At 53.3% G+C, this 17002-nt stretch overlaps 6 protein-coding genes across 6 annotated transcripts; 3 read left to right on the forward strand and 3 right to left on the reverse strand.

The window, feature by feature from the left end:
• Nucleotides 1-213: 213 nt before the first annotated feature.
• Nucleotides 214-952, reverse strand: MYCGRDRAFT_81437 (uncharacterized protein; the record flags this gene model as incomplete). Its single annotated transcript, XM_003851212.1, has 2 exons — nt 214-517; nt 572-952. Coding segments are annotated over 2 exons (470 nt in total), but the record flags the coding sequence as incomplete, so codon positions are not given.
• A 4118-nt stretch (nt 953-5070) lies between these two features.
• Nucleotides 5071-6095, forward strand: MYCGRDRAFT_94299 (uncharacterized protein; the record flags this gene model as incomplete). Its single annotated transcript, XM_003850564.1, has 2 exons — nt 5071-5695; nt 5761-6095. The coding sequence occupies 2 exons, from the start codon at nt 5071-5073 to the stop codon at nt 6093-6095; spliced, it is 960 nt and encodes a 319-aa protein (XP_003850612.1).
• Nucleotides 6096-7876: 1781 nt separating this feature from the next.
• MYCGRDRAFT_45334 (uncharacterized protein) lies at nt 7877-9793 on the reverse strand (the record flags this gene model as incomplete). Its single annotated transcript, XM_003851211.1, has 2 exons — nt 7877-8956; nt 8993-9793. The coding sequence occupies 2 exons, from the start codon at nt 9791-9793 to the stop codon at nt 7877-7879; spliced, it is 1881 nt and encodes a 626-aa protein (XP_003851259.1).
• Nucleotides 9794-10556: 763 nt separating this feature from the next.
• MYCGRDRAFT_110091 (uncharacterized protein) lies at nt 10557-11279 on the reverse strand (the record flags this gene model as incomplete). The annotated part of the gene is made up of 1 exon (XM_003851210.1): nt 10557-11279. The coding sequence occupies one exon, from the start codon at nt 11256-11258 to the stop codon at nt 10557-10559; it is 702 nt and encodes a 233-aa protein (XP_003851258.1).
• A 746-nt stretch (nt 11280-12025) lies between these two features.
• Nucleotides 12026-13617, forward strand: MgAMN7 (putative 1,2-alpha-mannosidase; the record flags this gene model as incomplete). Its single annotated transcript, XM_003850565.1, has 3 exons — nt 12026-12129; nt 12180-13430; nt 13491-13617. 3 exons carry the CDS (start codon nt 12026-12028, stop codon nt 13615-13617), a joined length of 1482 nt encoding a protein of 493 aa, XP_003850613.1.
• Nucleotides 13618-14220: 603 nt separating this feature from the next.
• Nucleotides 14221-15355, forward strand: MYCGRDRAFT_73729 (proteasome core particle subunit alpha 7; the record flags this gene model as incomplete). Its single annotated transcript, XM_003850566.1, has 3 exons — nt 14221-14357; nt 14421-14645; nt 14708-15355. The coding sequence occupies 3 exons, from the start codon at nt 14355-14357 to the stop codon at nt 15353-15355; spliced, it is 876 nt and encodes a 291-aa protein (XP_003850614.1).
• Between the last annotated feature and the right edge of the window lie 1647 nt (nt 15356-17002).

Below are 17002 nucleotides of genomic sequence, written 5' to 3' on the forward strand. Positions count from 1 at the left end.
TGGTGACGATGTTATCGGCGCGGATGACTCTCGAGTGGATGTCGGCGGGGAGTTCGGGAAGTGGTGGAACATCGTCGAAGGATCGGCGTGCGCGAGGCGTGGATTGTGAGGACACGCTGAGGTAGCTGGGGGAGGGTACTTCGGGAGAATTCTCTACTGCTGCGGCGGCGGGACGACCATGCCAATCAGGGTAGAGGTCCTCGACTGAACCTTGAGCGCCGATAGGGATGAGGCGGACCGTAGACTGAGTCGGAGTCGGAGTCGTAGTTTGCGTTGAAGTGGGTTCCGAGGATGATGGTTTTTGAGACTCTTCGCTTGAAGTCGAGAGGTTACGGGACGATTGATCGGGGTCGCTGGTCTCTTCTTTGTCACTGACCAGCTGCTCGGAATGTGCTTTCTGTTGCGGCAGGTCCTCGTCCGACGGCACGAAAGGGTTGCTCGTGAGGGCAAGTGAGATTGAATGGCGCGCAGGGGCGGGACCACTAGTCTGAGTGCCGGGCAGAGAGGGCTTCTTGTCCTTGGCCGGGTTAGCGGTGCGCGACGACTTCTTCGGAGTTGAGAAAAGCCTCACAGCTGCAGCAGTAACGGTGAAGCTCCGACTATGCTTAGGTGCCGTGAAGGACGGTTTGGTATCCGGTGCAAGCTCCAGCGGACGGATCTGCTTGTTGAGCATCCCTCCAAAACTCTTGCCACGCCGACGTAGAGATTGACCAACGGCTGTGGGATCGCTCGGTGCATCGTCAGCAGGCACATCGGTGCTGATCTGGCTGACACCGCCATCACTCGGCTTTCTCTCGACATCACCGCCCACCGTGATGCATGGCGATGACAAGTACTCGTCGACAGACTCCATCCTCTCACTCTGAAGTCGCCATTGCTGCCGAAGCCTTTCCGGCGCAGCTTTCTGCAACCTCTTCTTACTTTGACGTCCGGTTCCCGATTCAGAGTTCACATATGTCAGACTCATGGGTGATATCACAGGCGTGGACGAGATGCTCGGACGCTTGGCAGCCTCGACGTTCAACGACTCACAGCTCTTCTTCTTGGACGCTTTGTTGCGGAAGTTGAATAGCGAGAGTGGAGACCTTTTCTTCTTCGTAGGCTCAGGCGTGGACAAGTCGAATGCAGATTCGTTCCGCATAGGGGTCTCCGGTTGCGAGAATGAGCTGCGAGGTTGGGGCGTTTCCTTGACGGACGCTGAGCGCTGGGCATCAGTGGTTGAAGGTGCTACCTCTTCATCGGGTGCTCGATGTGAGGTGCTCAAGACCGGTCCGCCGTTCAAGAGCGAAACAATCTCAACCGTCAGTCTTGAGTTGTAGTCGCATCCTGCCGTCCTCGGGGAGTGGGCTGGAGATCCAAGTTCGGCAGTTCTGTCGGCGTCCTCTTCCTCACCACTGCCCTGCGTTGCTTTTACCTCCCACTCAGGTACAGTCTCTTTCACTTCCGGGCTTCCAGTCAATTTCGACAAAGCATCGGCGAGGGAGTCGGATTTGTGGCCTGCACGTCCCTCATCCTCAACATCCCACACAGCGCTGAGTCGAGTCGCGAATTCGCGCAGATCAGCGACGGTGTCACTGCCGACTTCATACGGACCAGTACTCGACCGGTAGTCCGTGGGTAGGTGTGAAGCGCGATGACTCCACCGCTGTCGGAAACGAGGGGCGTCGGGCGAGTTCGGCAGGCTGCTACCAGAGTCGCCGTTCTGAGATGGCTGTGGTGTGTCGAGGAACTTTTTTGTGGGCACTCTGTCTGCGGAATGCGATCTGATCCTACTCTCTGTGCTGTCTATTGTCAAGTTCTTGCTCGGGCGTGTTCGGGCTCGTGGTTCTGGAATGTTGGTCGGCCGATCACGGATCATCTCAAAGGATAGACGGTCTGAAGTCTCAATCTGTGGGAGCTGGGGTGGTGCAGCTGTCTTGGTGTCAACCTGCTGAACCGGTGGTGCGTTTGTAGCAGTGGGAGACGACGACCCGTTGGTGATACGAAGCGTCCCAGAGGAATGAGTTCCGATGTGCGGTAGGTCGGATGGTGTGACTGATCGTGGCGGAGAAGAATGCTGCTCGGCGGCGTTCTTTGTATGTATCCATTGCTCTCTGTTCTTCGGAGCCGATTTTGAGGTTCGCAACGGCGGTGGTGGCTTCATCGGGGAGTCGTCCAACTCTCCGCTGCGAGTCGCCAGACCTGGAGGCAAAGACGACCTCCTTCTGGCCGGTGGAATTGACATTCGCGTGATATTGTCTTCGGCAGATCGACGTTGAGATGCGGAACCGTTTGATGTACCTTGCACTGGTAAAAGTGCGTTGTGCAACACAGCCAGCTCTTCCGGAGTCGCTCTCTGCCTCAACTGCTGCAACATATTGATCGCCTGGTCCAGGTTGATTTTACCATTTGCCGCCAAGGCTCGAGATGCTCGATACAAATCGATAGTTGGCTCGGAGTCCACGTTAGGCAATGTAGGTTCTTGCTCCGTGTGGACCTCGGGTGCGAAAGCCGATGCCCTCTTACTCCGAGCATTGACTTCAGGCGCCGATTCTGATACCTTTCTGCTCCGGTGTTTCTCGTCATGGCTGAAGTATTGCTCGCCAGGACTTGTTTGCTCTTCGGGAGAGGTTTCGCTCGTCTTGCGCTGGCCCAACTGTCGGGTGACGACTTGCCGTCGCTGCAAATCGGAAATGGATGCTCGCGAGGCTTTTTTGGCCTCGAAATCGACTGGATTGAGCGGGAGCACGTCGCCATTGCGAGTCTTGACCTTGCCGAGACGCATTCTGGCCATTTTTCGTATAATTTCGTTCCGGTATTCGATGAGTTCCTTCGACGTGATGCTGACTTTCAATGCCACTCAGATGCTGTGTAGACCTTGCATAATCGGGAAAAAGTTTCGACGTAGTCCGGAGTGTGAGATTCTCCCAAGTGAGGTCCGTCCAGTATTCCGATCCTTCAACAGCGTGTATAGTAGGCGTGTAGTCTTCGCCACCTCAGCCGTAATCCTCAGCTTGGTAATGGTAGTTAGAGACAAGGAAAGTGCAAGAGAGAAAGAAACGGACCAACCTGCGCGTCTCTGGAGGACGTTTTGGCTCAGCCTCCCAGAAATTACCTGTCGGTGTATCATCATATCCTCCGTGCAGGTGCAGCTCCCCGCGCACGAAGATTAAGGCGCCGTGCTGCCATTCGACTTGGATCGGGCCTGTCGCTCACCGTTGAAAGTGGAGTCTTGCAGGTTTCAGGATCCGTCTCGCTCGATGGGGGAAGGAGAGGTCACACCAGAAACCGGGAAGTCGTCAGGTTGTCCAGGGTGGTGGTCGGGGAGTGGCGAATCATGGTGGAGGATGAGAATAGAGTTGGCTGGGAGGGAAGAGAACAGCCACGATGAATGCGACGCCACACCTCTTGACCGCATGCAAGATTCCATTCTTTCCAATTGCCTTGTACACTGTTATCGTCGGGTGCCTGCCAAGGTTGCGTCGTCCTTCTGCTGTAATCATCAGGGAAAGACGACGGCAGGACTGGTACCGCACATCACCGTCGTGTCACGGTAGAACTATGGCGCTCGACCTCACTTCGTACAACTGAAGAAGATCTGAAGCATCGACCACCTTACTCATGCATCTCTTACAGACCTTGAACCTCCCTTCCACTCATGACTCTCCGGACAGCCTCACGTGAGATGACAGGACATGTCTTTTTTGACAGCCGTCATCCGGCCGTCACCGACAATCCCCAATCTCGAAGCCGGTGTCAATCGCTCTCAACGCGGGAGTATAAGGAATCCTCACTATAGCCTGCCATAGCTATACCCTGTAGGGACCCTGGAAAAGGAGAGACAGATATAGACCCGTGGACCACTTCTCCGCGTTCGCCAACTCCCCACCGCACTCCTCTAATAGAACTGTCAAATTTCGCATGGCCCTCGAGGACCCACGGACTCATGTGGGAACACACCGCTGAAGCCACACGGACTGGTATGAGGGACCTGTCACTCTCGAGCTTCGTCATCGATCCGAACAGCCGAGAACACGTCGACGTCAGCAAAAGTCTATCGGACATGCCTCTTTCAACGTCGGGTCTCGCCATGGGGAGTAATTTTGCTTGCTCTCCTCTCTCTCCAAGACTTTCGATGAACGATCTCGAATGCTGCGGACACAATCCTCTCGTATCATCTTGTTCAAACGCTCTCCGAACATCTCTGCTCCTGAACGCAGACCTCCGACGAACCCAAGTCATGAACGCCAAAATCCCGAAACATTTTGAATTCTTCAAACACACCGCAGCATCATCCTTCCAGCCATCCTCGTCATGTGTTTGAAGCTCAGGATCTCCGACGACCTTTCTTTTGAAGCTGACAAATGCATCCTATGATTAGAGTCGGCCACTCTTCCGCCACGCGAATTCCAGCATTGCATCCCGTTGTCTACACAGACCGTCACACCCTGGACGGTGAGCAGTGCCGCGCTTCCGGCTCAAATTTTCCGAACGGTCAAAACGAGCCATCGGGTTCTAAGACGCTCAAGTCGTCCTCAAGACCTATCGCCGGGGCAGCGGCCCTGAAGTGCACTTAAAATATGTGATGGCCGATTTATCGTCATCGGTAGAGCCTGCGAACAGCTCATTCGGGCCTGCGGCACTACGAAGTACGTGTATTCTGGTGCAAACAGGACTCTTGATCGGCGTAACTTTCGGGATCTGCAGCGCGATATGAGTTGAAGAGCTCACAAGGTTCTGCAAGACGTAGGCCCAGAGGTGGCCAAGACTACGACGTGTATTGAGTCGCGGTCGACCAAGACGAGTCGAAAGATCATCACGACGCTCCTTCTTCATTGGGAAGCGGATGAATCCTTCGACTTGGCAGGATGCGATCGTCCCGTCTCGTCCCGTGCGCCTGGACACACAACCTATAATACAGATACTACGTTGAAGGTTCGTACCCCGCGCGGGATGTGCGTATCAATATGGAGGAGGACTGCCTTTTCATGAAGCCATTGCGAGAACGAGAAGTATAACGATATATCCCCTCCCGCCTGCACATCTTCTACCAATAATACCCACTCCTCCCAATCCGTCCTGGACCTCACAATGCCATCTCTCAACACCCTTATCACGCTCTGCATCCTCTTCCTCACCGTATCTGCACAAAGTGGCTACAATTTCATCGCAGGTCCTTACAAACCTGGCCCTGCGAATGACCCCTCGGCATTGCAGGCCATCTCAGCCGCCGGCCGCAGTCCCAACCTGACAGACTCGGTAACCTTCACTCGTACCTTCAACGGCAATTCAGAAAACTGGACCTGGCGCATCAACATCACCTCTTTAGCCGTGCCCAACACCCGCATCGATGACCTGGGCGAAGACAACACCTCAGCAAACTACAGCCAAGGTCTCTGCATCGCCAACACGCAGTGGGAGCTCCAATGGCCCGGCGACAGTCCGACTCTGGGCTCGTTCTTGCAGCAAAGAGGGATGAATTTATCCGTCCAAACTCTGCTGACTGTCCTGCCACCCAACGTTACACAGTCATACAATCCCACGGATAACGGGGACTGTACTTCCGTTCTCGGTGACAGTTGTTCACAAGAGATTTCACAGAGCGCGTCTGCAGACCACCCCGTGGACTTTGCCCGACTTCGGGCTTGCGACGGTACTTTGAACGCCATGAGTAGCAGTGGCGATGCTGGTGGCTTCAGTGATGGTTCAAACCTCGGTGAGTCAGATATCGCTTTTCAACAGCTGTTTGGAAGTATGAGCCAGAGCACTCATACAAAATAGGACCCATCACGACTGCGTCCAACGCCTCCGACACTCCATCCGCATACCCCAGGGACTCCACGCTATTTTACAGAACTTCTTCGGCCTACACTATGGACAACGAAACTGCTTTCAATGACTCGGCTCGAGCTTTACAGCTCCTGATCCTGTCGCCGGCGTATGGCATGGGTCCCATACAAGGCTCGAGCGGACCCTCGGTTCTGTGTCGAATCGTTGACAAGGAGACTACTACTACTTCTCCACGGGAAGGGAGTGGTGCATTATCACGTCCGGGCTTACCAGCTGCCGCTCTTTGGGGGTTGTTGTTGACTCTTGCTTTCCTGCTTGTTGTGTGACTGTAACGCCTGCAGTACCACGATGTTTTTTTCCCTGTAACTCCTGTTCAACGTCAAGATCGGCCCTTGCGCGGTAGGATGCACGAACTGAGTGGACACAACACCAAGTCACCCGTCTTCTCTGGCTTCGAAGCAGCGCCACACGTTCGTATGTTCTCAATCTAATTCCGACGGCCGCGAAAAAGTCCACATACTCACAAGTCTCCTTTTGAAACACCGACATCGACTCTGGCCCCGGTCCTCGAGCTTGGCCAGACCAGACCCTTCGCCCAGCTTTTCCGCCAGCCCGATATCCGCGAAGCATGCCATATCCGCGCAACGAACATCGTCGTCCTCGCAAGCTCGGGCTTCTTACTTCTCGCTTCCCTCGTTGCTATCGCTCATCGGCTCGCTGTGTCGCGACTTCGGCTCGGCCGTGAGATTCGTCTCGCCAGTGAAGTCGTCCAATTTATTGTCCGTCGTCGTCGTAGCCAGCAAGGTCGCTCAAAAGCTTTTCAAACGAATTCTGTCAACGATGGAACAGTGGGTAAAGAACCGAGATTACGATCCGGAGTTGGTCGGTGTTAGGAGGTACAAGACACAGGTTGAAGCCATCTACTCAAACAAGGCTCTGTGGCATCAAAGTTTCCCCTTTTCCCATCTTTTACCTCATCGAGCGGCCGTAGAAGATGGCTACGTTGAGGCATGGAGAGCATGTACAGTAAGAACTGAGTCTGCGAATCCAAGCGGAACTACCGACTGTCAAGGAGTAGATAGGTCCTCGATGTCGAATCGATGTCCCGGATGGGAGTTCGGCCTTCATTACAGTAGTCGGCGGAGCAAAAGCTATTGATCGTCGCTGTTCGGTCATTCTTACCTACCTAGAATGCCGAGTCTTCCGATTCGTGCTTGGGTTCCTGCTCGATAAATAGTGGATGCTGGGGTGTAATATCGTTCCACTAGGTCTTCTCTACGCGGATGTCTGATGCTAGGTATGAGTTGCAGCGCTTTTCCGCAGCACGACGATAGACTACCTTGGAGCGTGGTCTCGAGCTTCGCGGATGTTTTTTCCTTTTGGTGTACATTTCCCTTGGTACAATTGAGACACAGCCTCGAGGAGCGGCGGATTCGTCGGCGTAGGTGTCTCAACCGCGCTCTAGAAGAAGCTCCCGATCGAGGTATGCCAGGCGCTCCGTAGTCAGGACAGTAGCTGATAGTGTGGTTGGCGACGAACGTCGTACTGAGCAAGCACGTTGCGCATGGTCTGGAAGTGAGTAGATCTGAGCCTGATCCAAGTAACGCCATCAGCAGATAAAATGCGGCTGATCGTCTAGATGGGCTCCGAAGCGATGCGAGCGTTGGCAATCCACGGTGATGCGGTTGAGATGTGCGGATCTCTGCGTACGACAGATATTCTCCCGCGGGCTTCGCGAGGACGACTGAAGAGGTCGAGCTGGCGAGGACAGCGAGAGGCGTAAGGCGTACGAGACCCAGAACGCTGCTCTGGAGACACTTCCGTCACGAGAATGCCGCTTCATGGTGTCTGTGAAGAGGCTGCACCTTACCGTGTCGTGAAGCTGCTGTAAGATGGGCAATTTCGACCCGAAGGAAACATGTATAGAACAAGTACCCATGAAACCTCTGTCGACATCATTCCGACTGTCTCAATAATTCTGTACTCGATATTCAGCGCACCTACCAACACGCAAAAGTGGGAATCTCAACCTGCGCAGCAAAAAAGCCCAATCTAATCCTCCCCCTCCCTTCATCACCAATCCTCCCTCTCTCCGGAATCATACCTCTCACCTTCCTCCACCACCCTCCCTCCTAACCTCCTCCACACTCCCCGCCCTTGCCGCCTCCCCCTCCAACCTCGGCAGATAATTCCTCTTCGCCTTCGCCAACCGTTCCCGATTCCTCCTCCTCGCATCCTTCGCAGTCGCACTCATCGGCCCATGTTCCCTCGCAATCGCATCCTCATCCATCAGTGCGGCCTGCAGTGCATCGAATTCCTCATCATCACTACTCGAAAACGAGCTACTCCTCGATCCGGAACCCTGCTTGAAGACCATGGTTTGGCCAGACTGGGCTTTCTTGGCGCGTTGCTCGGATTTCATCTTTTGTTGTTTTTCGGCGTCGGCGTTGCAGTCGAGAGTGAGGATGTGGAGACCTGGGAGTTGGTGCGCGAGGTAGGATTTTAAGATGGGGAGGAGGGAGGCGTTGGGGCGGTAAGTGCCGCTGTCGTTGTCGATGACGAGTTCGTAGTAGCGGGGGTCTTTGAGGGATTTTGTGGAGGAGTGGGAGTCGTTCCTCAGGCGAGCGGGTGGGTGTTCGGGGTTGTCTTCGTGGGTTAGGGGATGAGATTGCGAGGACGACTCGACTGGATCAGGGGGTGGTGGACGACGGGGATGTTTCAAGCGGCGGATGAAGAACTCCCCGGAATATGCTATGTATACGGAGACGTCGCTGTGCATGGTGTGTTTGGACAACATGTCGATTCCGAATTCTTTGCCGGTTTCCGTGAAGCGCCAGAGAGCGTCGAGGGTGAGGACGTAGGTGAAGATGCGGCCGCCGTGGTCCCAGTGTACGGCGTCGAGGAAGGCCATGGTCATGTCTTTGGAAGGCCCGGCTGGGAAGCGATGCCAGATGGTGGAGCGGGAGTAGTTGTAGACGCGGGTGTGTTGATGCCGGAGGGCTTTGCCCATGAGGAAGCCGGAGATGCCTTTGCTGGTGAACATCCTGCCGACCCAGGGTTTGAATTCGACAAAGCGATGGTAGAGTTCGGGAGGGATGGGCCCTTGGAGTTGGAATTGATTGGCTTGGAAATTGAAGCGCTCGACTTTCTTCTGCTTCTGGCCACTGCTGGAGACCGGTTCCTCGGGCTGGTCGGGTTGGTCTTCAGCGTCTGGCTCCTTGACATTAACAAGACGGCCGAGCATGGGACTGAAATGCCGTGTCGCCATGCAAGGCCCAACGGTGTAGACTCGGCCATGTTGTCCATCTTCCTCCGTCCGACCCAGCATTTCCATGCTGACGTAGAGATATCCGCGAAAGTGCTTATTCGCTCGCATGCAGGTTGTCAAAGCGTGGAACGCGTAGGCTCTCTTACTTCCATCGTGTACACGCAGCTTGAAACCCTGCTCCTTGATTCCCTCCCAGGTCTCATTGAGAGACGGAATCGTAATATGTGCCTTTCCAAGCAGATCGTCCTGATCCGCAGCGTCCTCATCATATATTCTTATCTTAATCTTAAAGCCGGTGGACGGCAAGTTCGCGACAATCCACGACTCGTTCCACGTCGGCTCTGTATCCTTCCTGACTGTCGGCGTCCTCCATCGAAGGCATGGGTCCTGCTTGTGTCGTGTCGGGGTATCGCAATTGATCTGAGCCAGACAATAGGGATCAGAAGAGAAGCCATTCAGATCGGCTATTGGGAGGTTTTCCGCGCGGTGAATCGTGAACTTCACGGTGTATCCTCTGGGCTGTACTGGTATAGGCGTGCTGTCGTACCCGCCTGAGGGCTGTTTCGCTGGAGGCTTATCTTCTGCAGACGAGGCCGAGCTCGGTTGCGGCTTATCGTCGCTGCCATGCTGTTCACTGGTGGTGTCCGCCGCGCTGTTGGCCTTCTCGTTCGTCTCGCCGCCCGTCTGAGGTGCGTTTGCGGCCTGTGATGCGCCATTGTGTGACTCTGCGTTGCGCTGCTCTTTCTCGTCGGACATCGTCGGTCGTCGATCGGGCCGTTGTCTCAAGGGAGCGGGGTCGGGTCGAGTCTTCGGTACTGTTTATACAATGCGCTTCATGAGCAAAATGACACAACACTGCATGAGTTTTGTACAGAAAAGAATAGATCAAAGTGCTCGGCGAGGCAGAGGATCACATGGTAAAGGATTGGAAATGTACTCGTATGGTGACGACGCCTCATCAAGGCTGGGATGGTGGTTCCAGAGCTGCAGCAGGGATCGACTCCGCCGGAAGTTTAAAGTCGCTGCTTAAATTGCTCAAGCCTCGCTAAGCCTTTTCATTTCCCTGTTTTGCATCCTGGTCCGTCACGCAACCGTCGGAGAGTTCGGCTCGTGCATTCTCCGGCCGCGTGTCGTTGGACTGTGCATTGGCATTGGAAAAACGATCTCGGTCTTTCTTTCACAATAGAAAGACCTGAGGATCGAGGTTGGTGTTGAGTAAGATATGACTCGATAAGACGAAGGAGGCCGGTCATGCAACGCGAGTCTTGGAGGCTGTGCGAGCTATTATGTATACGAGTCTGTCAGCCTGCAGATGGAAGCCTCGGTGGTACGTAGAGCCTCGTGTCATTGCCATCCTTCTCGTGAACACAATGATGTCTTCCTACATCATCCAGAAAGAACTGTCCAATGCCGCTTGTAACATACGCTGATGAAACCATTTGTGGCATGGAAGTGCTTCAAGCATAATTCGTAACCCCGACTCGAGCGAGCCCTTCGCAACGAGTCGATCGCCTTCCTCTCACAAATCCAGATCAATATGCATCTTGAACTTCCGATTCGCCCGGTCCGGCGCTCTCGTCTGGAACTGATTCCCATGCAGCTCAAACACCAGCGGCTTCCTCTTCCCTACCTCTCCACTCTTCCCCTCCTCCACCAACGGCACCTCAAACCGAAACACCGTCCCTTCTTTCGGCAAAATCTTCACCGCATCCCTCCTCGTCACCACCTCAAACGTAAACCTCGTATCCTTGACCACAATCCCCTTCACCCCAACCCGACTCACACACCCGCTCCTCACGACCTCCATCTCCGCGCCGTGGAAGTCCGCAGACACCAACATTGGCCCTGCACCGTTGGCGTCGACGTATGCTCTCTCGCCGTCCACGCCCAGCACGCCGCGGATGTACTCACACCAGAGTTTATGCAGCGGTTCGTAGATGCTGTACTTTTGCTGTGATTTGGGGATATTGTGCACGCCGAGGGCACGTTTTTGCTTCGCGCTGAGGGGGCGGGGTTTGTTGGACTTTCGTGCTGAGGCGGCTTTGAGAAGGCGTGCTTTTTGCCGGGCGGAGCGGGCGGTTGTGTTGGGGTCGGGGGAGGAGGGGCGGAGGAGGAGGGGCCGTTGTTGGATGTGGGTTTTGAAGATGGTTTGGGCGCGGTCGGGGGAGTGGGCGCGGGTGAGGAGGTGCGAGGCTATGTGTTCGGTGGGAGGGGTCGCCATTGCGGTGGTGGAGAAATGGTTACATGGTGGTGTGGTTAGGGTGGAGGAGAGGGCGATAAAGCGAAGAATGGAACAGCGGACCTGGAATCTCTAATGCTGAGTCATCATGGAGGTTTTGGTGGCAGCGGATTTCTCGTTCTTCTGCTGACAACGGCTTCTGCATGGAGATCTAATTTAGTCTTGCATTGCTTGATCGATGAGGATTGTCAATTCTGGCCGACGGTCTGTACTCGAGCCTGCCATTCTCAAAGAAGGAGCAATGCTCTCCAATAGCTCGTATTCGCCAACGGATATCCGAGCTTGAGTGAAGCCGAACTCAGGAGTACTACCTCAGGATTGCGAGCCTCTCGCCAACACGCGTTGAATTTATTCACCTCATGATTATCCTTTCATCCTAATGCAATCGAACGTTCACCGGCGTCGCCATGATCACAATGCCGTTGTTCGGTCGCTCGACCACGATAGGCGTGACAGGCATCATTCTTTTCATACTCCTGCTGCACGTCAACCTCTTCCGATCACCACATAGCCAGCCTGGACCTGCATCATTACAATATACAGATGGCGTATATCGATTGCCAGCCAAGAGTGATCCGGAGAAGTTCGACTGGGCACGAAGACCGCAGCTACATCCAGTGCAGCAGTATTTACCCCTCCCAGTTCACTCCGGAGCGGAATTACCAAAAGTCCAATATGTTTTTACCGAGAAAGAAAGTTCGATACGTGCAGCGGAACGAAGACAACGTCTTGCTGAAGTCAAGTTCGCGATGCAACGCAGCTGGGATGCGTATCGTCGACATGCATGGCTGGCTGATGAGTTGCTTCCTGTGAGTGGAGGTAATAAGACTGCATTTGGTGGCTGGGCTGCAACGTGAGTATTGTATTGCATCACGCGAGAATCTCCGAACTGATCTGATTCAGACTCGTGGACTCCCTGGACACGCTGTGGATCATGGACCTGAAAGAAGAATTCCAAGAAGCCGTCGACAGCATCGTTCAAATCGACTTCACAGCAACAACGCAGAAGTCCATCAACGTCTTTGAAACAACAATCCGCTATCTCGGCGGCTTCTTATCCGCCTACGACCTGTCCGACGACAAAAGACTCCTCGACAAAAGCCTCGAACTAGCAGACATGCTCTACGCCGCCTTCGACACCCCAAACCGAATGCCGATCCTGCGGTGGGATTTCCACGCCGCTCGTAAAGGCGAGGAGCAAGTCGCATCCGACCACGTGGTACTCGCAGAGATGGGCTCCCTCTGCCTCGAATTCACCCGCCTCTCCCAAATCACCCGCGACCCGAGATGGTACGATGCCGTGGCCCGCGTGATGGACGTCTTCCGAGACCAGCAGTACCAGTCGAATATCCCTGGAATGTGGCCGCTGATCGTCAACGGACGGGATATGGAGTTCTTCTCCAAGCATTCCAGCCAGGTGTTCTCGATTGCTGCGTTGGGGGACTCGGTTTATGAGTACTTGCCGAAGATGTATGCTCTGCTGGGAGGGTCGGAGCAGTACGCCGCGATGTTCAATGGAGCGATGAATACGTTGATGAAGCACTCGCTGTTCAGACCGATGACCAAGCAGGGAGATGTGGATGCTCTCGTGCCTGGCGCGCTGAGATTCCTGGAGGAGAAGATCACGGTTCAAGCTGAGCTACAGCACCTATCGTGCTTTTCTGGCGGCATGTTCGCGCTAGGTGGGAAGTTGCTTCAGAATGACAGCTACGTCGCCATCGGCCGCAAGCTGACTGATGGATGCATTTGGGCATACGACAACTTTCCCACAAAGATCATGCCAGAGGTATCCAACGTCGTGCGATGCAAAGACGACGCCAGCTGTCCCTGGGATGAAGACGAATGGAACCGCGCCGTATACGATCTCGCGCCTTTCGAGATCAAGGACTCCACGAACTCTTCGGAACTGATCAAGAACAATCGCTTACCACCAGGTATCGCTAGTATCCCCGACCCGGGCTATCGACTACGACCCGAGGCCATCGAGAGTATCTTCATCAACTACCGCGTCACCGGCGATGAGTCCTTGCAAGATACGGCTTGGAGTATGTTCAAGACCGTGTATGCGCACACGCGGACGGAATTTGCGCATGCGGCGATGAAGGATGTTACGAATGGGACGGCGCCGATGGAGGATAGTATGGAGAGTTTCTGGTATGTGAGATGGTGCGAGCGTGATGGGGAGGCGTTGGAAGCTGACTACGACTTTCACAGGACGGCGGAGACGCTCAAGTATTACTACCTTGTGTTTTGTGAGCCTGAGTATGTCAGTCTGGATGATTATGTGTTTAATACGGAGGCGCATCCGTTCAGACGGCCGGAGTATGTTCGTGGAGGGTGATGGATGGAACAGAAGGCGATTCCTGCGAAATTGAGTTGAGCAGGAAGACTCACGCCGAGACGAAAGAACGACGATGTACGCCATGGGCCGTCCGTCCAGTAAATGAAGAGTCTTGAAGTCACTCCGGGGCTCGCCCGACTGGTAAATGCGAAGAGTGGAGCTGGGGAGAGGTGCCAGACAGATCGATTTGGACACCATTCTCACAATGGCTTGGACGAGGCACTGGGACAGGAGACCTGCTTCTGGGCGTGTAAGGCCAGGCACCGAGCCTGGTCTGAGTCGCGCGAAGGCATGACACTTCGGGAGTCCATTGTGAAATATCAGCCAAAGCGGCTTCCAGATAGTAGCATCATTGTTGGTGGAGATGGACGTGGACTCGCGGAGTCTAGCTCGACGAGCGTGATTGAGAGGACGATGAATACTAATGTCGTCCTTCGATTGATATGTCTCGATTGTGATCAGTCTGGTTGCGTCCATTCGATCTTCACTCATATCTTCCACGGGTAAACTTCGGCACTAGCTTGACGCGCGACACCGAGCTGCCTTGAGCTTTGGCAAGTGCATGTTTCTGGAGCTTCATCAACAACCTCACCATAACACAGCTCCCCGGACATCGCCATCACACCTTTTGACGCCTCATAACGAGACCGTGCACTCTATCACACCGAATACATTGAAACAGACAGCACGGTCCCGACACCGCGCTCCGCACTCGACGCCTCTCACAACCCGCAGCCATGGTATGCAATGCTATCACATGCAATGACTTCACGATGTGCCATCACCTAATACACAATGCGTAGACGTCGATAGGTACAGGCTACGATCTCTCCAACTCCGTCTTCTCCCCCGATGGTCGCAATTTCCAGGTCGAATACGCAGTCAAGGCGGTAGAGAATGGTGGCACCGCAATTGGTATCCGATGCAAAGATGGAGTCGTGCTCGCATTGGAGAAGTTGGTTTCAAGCAAGCTGTTGAAGAAAGATGCGAACAAGCGGATAGCCACGATTGACAGACACATGGGCGTTGTAAGTGCTATCTCCTGCAATATATCACCTGCACAAACACTGACTCTGACGATCTCCCTCAGGTTCACTCCGGCCTCCTACCCGATGGTCGCCACTTCATCTCCCGCGCACGAGACGAGGCCTCCAGCTGGCGCGGCACCTACAAGGCTCCCATTCCCGTCGCCTCGCTCGCCAACCGCATGGGCGCCTTCGTCCAAGCATACACCCTCTATTCATCCGTACGACCCTTCGGCATCACGGCCATCGTCGGAGGCTGGGACGCAGAGACCGAGATCGACGTCGACGGTGTGGTGGGCAGCGGGCCAAAAGCCGGCTCAGGCGGAAAGACGGCGGGTGTCAAGGAAGGCGGACCATACCTCTACATGATCGAGCCGTCAGGATTGTACTGGGGCTACTACGCCGCAGCGACGGGCAAGGGACGACAGGCGGCCAAGTCGGAGTTGGAGAAGCTCAAGCTGGATCCTAAGGAGGGTAACTGCTTGACGCTGGAGGAGGGAGTCAAGGAGGCGGCGAGGATTATCTATGTGGCGCACGAGGATAGCAAGGACAAGGACTTTGAGTTGGAGTTGACGTGGATCAGCGCGGTCAATGGTCCGACTAAGGGACGGCATGAGGAGGTGCCAAAGGCGATGAAGGAGGAGGCTGAGAGGCTTGCTAAGATTGCGCTGGAGGGTGAAGATGAGGAGGAGGAGACGAAGATGGAGGAGTAAATGCTGTGATGGCATGCTGGCTTGACTGGCTCGTCAAAATCTCCGAACTGAGCATGACATCCGCATGCGCCAAGCTGGCTGCAACAAGAGCGTACTGGCACAGACTCCTCGAATGCTGCAATGAGAACATAGACACCGGTTCCTCTTTCACGATTGCTTGTTCTCCAATGGCTTGTGGCCCTTTCTCTCGTGAGAGAGTGCATCGCAGGGAACAAGCTCAAGAGCATCATGTACGCTGTATAATACTATTCGTTGTCTATGTCTATGCACGATGTATAGATCTCCCTTCACCTAAGATGTTGAACAAAGGAGACTGAGATTAGTGCATGTTATTAAAGGATAGTGCGCTCGGTCTAGACTTCCTAAGGACAAAGGAAGATACTAGATGCAGACGACAATACGAAGGACGATATTAAAGGTTTAGCATATACTAAAGGGTATAAAAGAACACAACGAAGGTATTATAGCTAGTCTTTACCCCGTAGCTTCTAAATTAAATTACCCTTCCTATATGCAACTTTCTAAGCTATAACCTTTTAATAGGTTATAAGCCCGGGACCGCTTCTACTATAAACTAACCTTAGCTACTAACAATAAACCTTTAGTATAAGTACTAAACTACCTAACCCTAGTATGCTTAATGCCGTAGAGACCGGAGTCTCCCTCTAAGTACTCCGAGGACTAAATAACATACTTCGCTAGGTCCGAGACTTCTAAGTTGTCGTATAAGCTAAAGGCCTATAGGACTACTTCTCTAGAAGGGCAGAAGTCTACGATAAGCTAGACCTAGCTATATATAGATTTAACGGTAAAACTACTACTAATACACCTAACGATAATAAAATTTAAATCGTCGAGAACCTAATAATTACTAAGATTAGGGTATCTAGAAAGAAAAAGACCCGCGTATCCTTACTACTAGACGACTTTGTAGTAGTAGAAACAGACTCTAATAGTAAACCTATGCCCTTATTATCTAAAAAGACTACCCCCGATGCTTCTACCGCTAGCTATCGACTTACTATATATAAGTTCGCCCTTAATATATACGAGAAGTTTAAGAAACAAATAGGACTAGTAATAGTACTCCTAGTCTTCTAGGTCGACCTATCTATCCGTAGTAGACTACTCGGGTTCGAAGACCCCTTTATCGCCTTCTAATAGATTAAGCTATAGTACTCCCTAACCCTAGTCCGCGCCTATAAACTTACCCGCTTAACCTTCGAAAGGCTTAGTATTCTAAACTCTCGAAGTATATAGAACTATATTAATAACGTAGAATATGTACAACTAGATATTAAATAATATAGAGCTACCTACGATAATAAGATAGTTATTAACAAACTTATTCGAGGCCTCGGCGGAGAATATAAAAGTTTCGTTAATTAGTATTATTTTTTTAAAGACTCTACTAGACAAGATCTAGACCTACCTACCGTTATTTATTGCCTACTTACTTTTAAGTCCGATCTCTAAGAACATAAGGCTCGAAGAAAGAATATTAATACTTTTACTAAGCCCTCTCGGTCGGCGACGAGGAACACCTGTACGTGGTGCCGGCTACGAACCTGCGACGATACCGTCGTTGCAGAGCCAAGTTTCCTCCGGAGGATTGGAGAGGCCGTCGATCCCTCTTCCCTTACAACA

Source organism: Zymoseptoria tritici, chromosome 7, assembly GCF_000219625.1.
Source record: "Zymoseptoria tritici IPO323 chromosome 7, whole genome shotgun sequence".
Taxonomy (NCBI): domain Eukaryota; kingdom Fungi; phylum Ascomycota; class Dothideomycetes; order Mycosphaerellales; family Mycosphaerellaceae; genus Zymoseptoria; species Zymoseptoria tritici.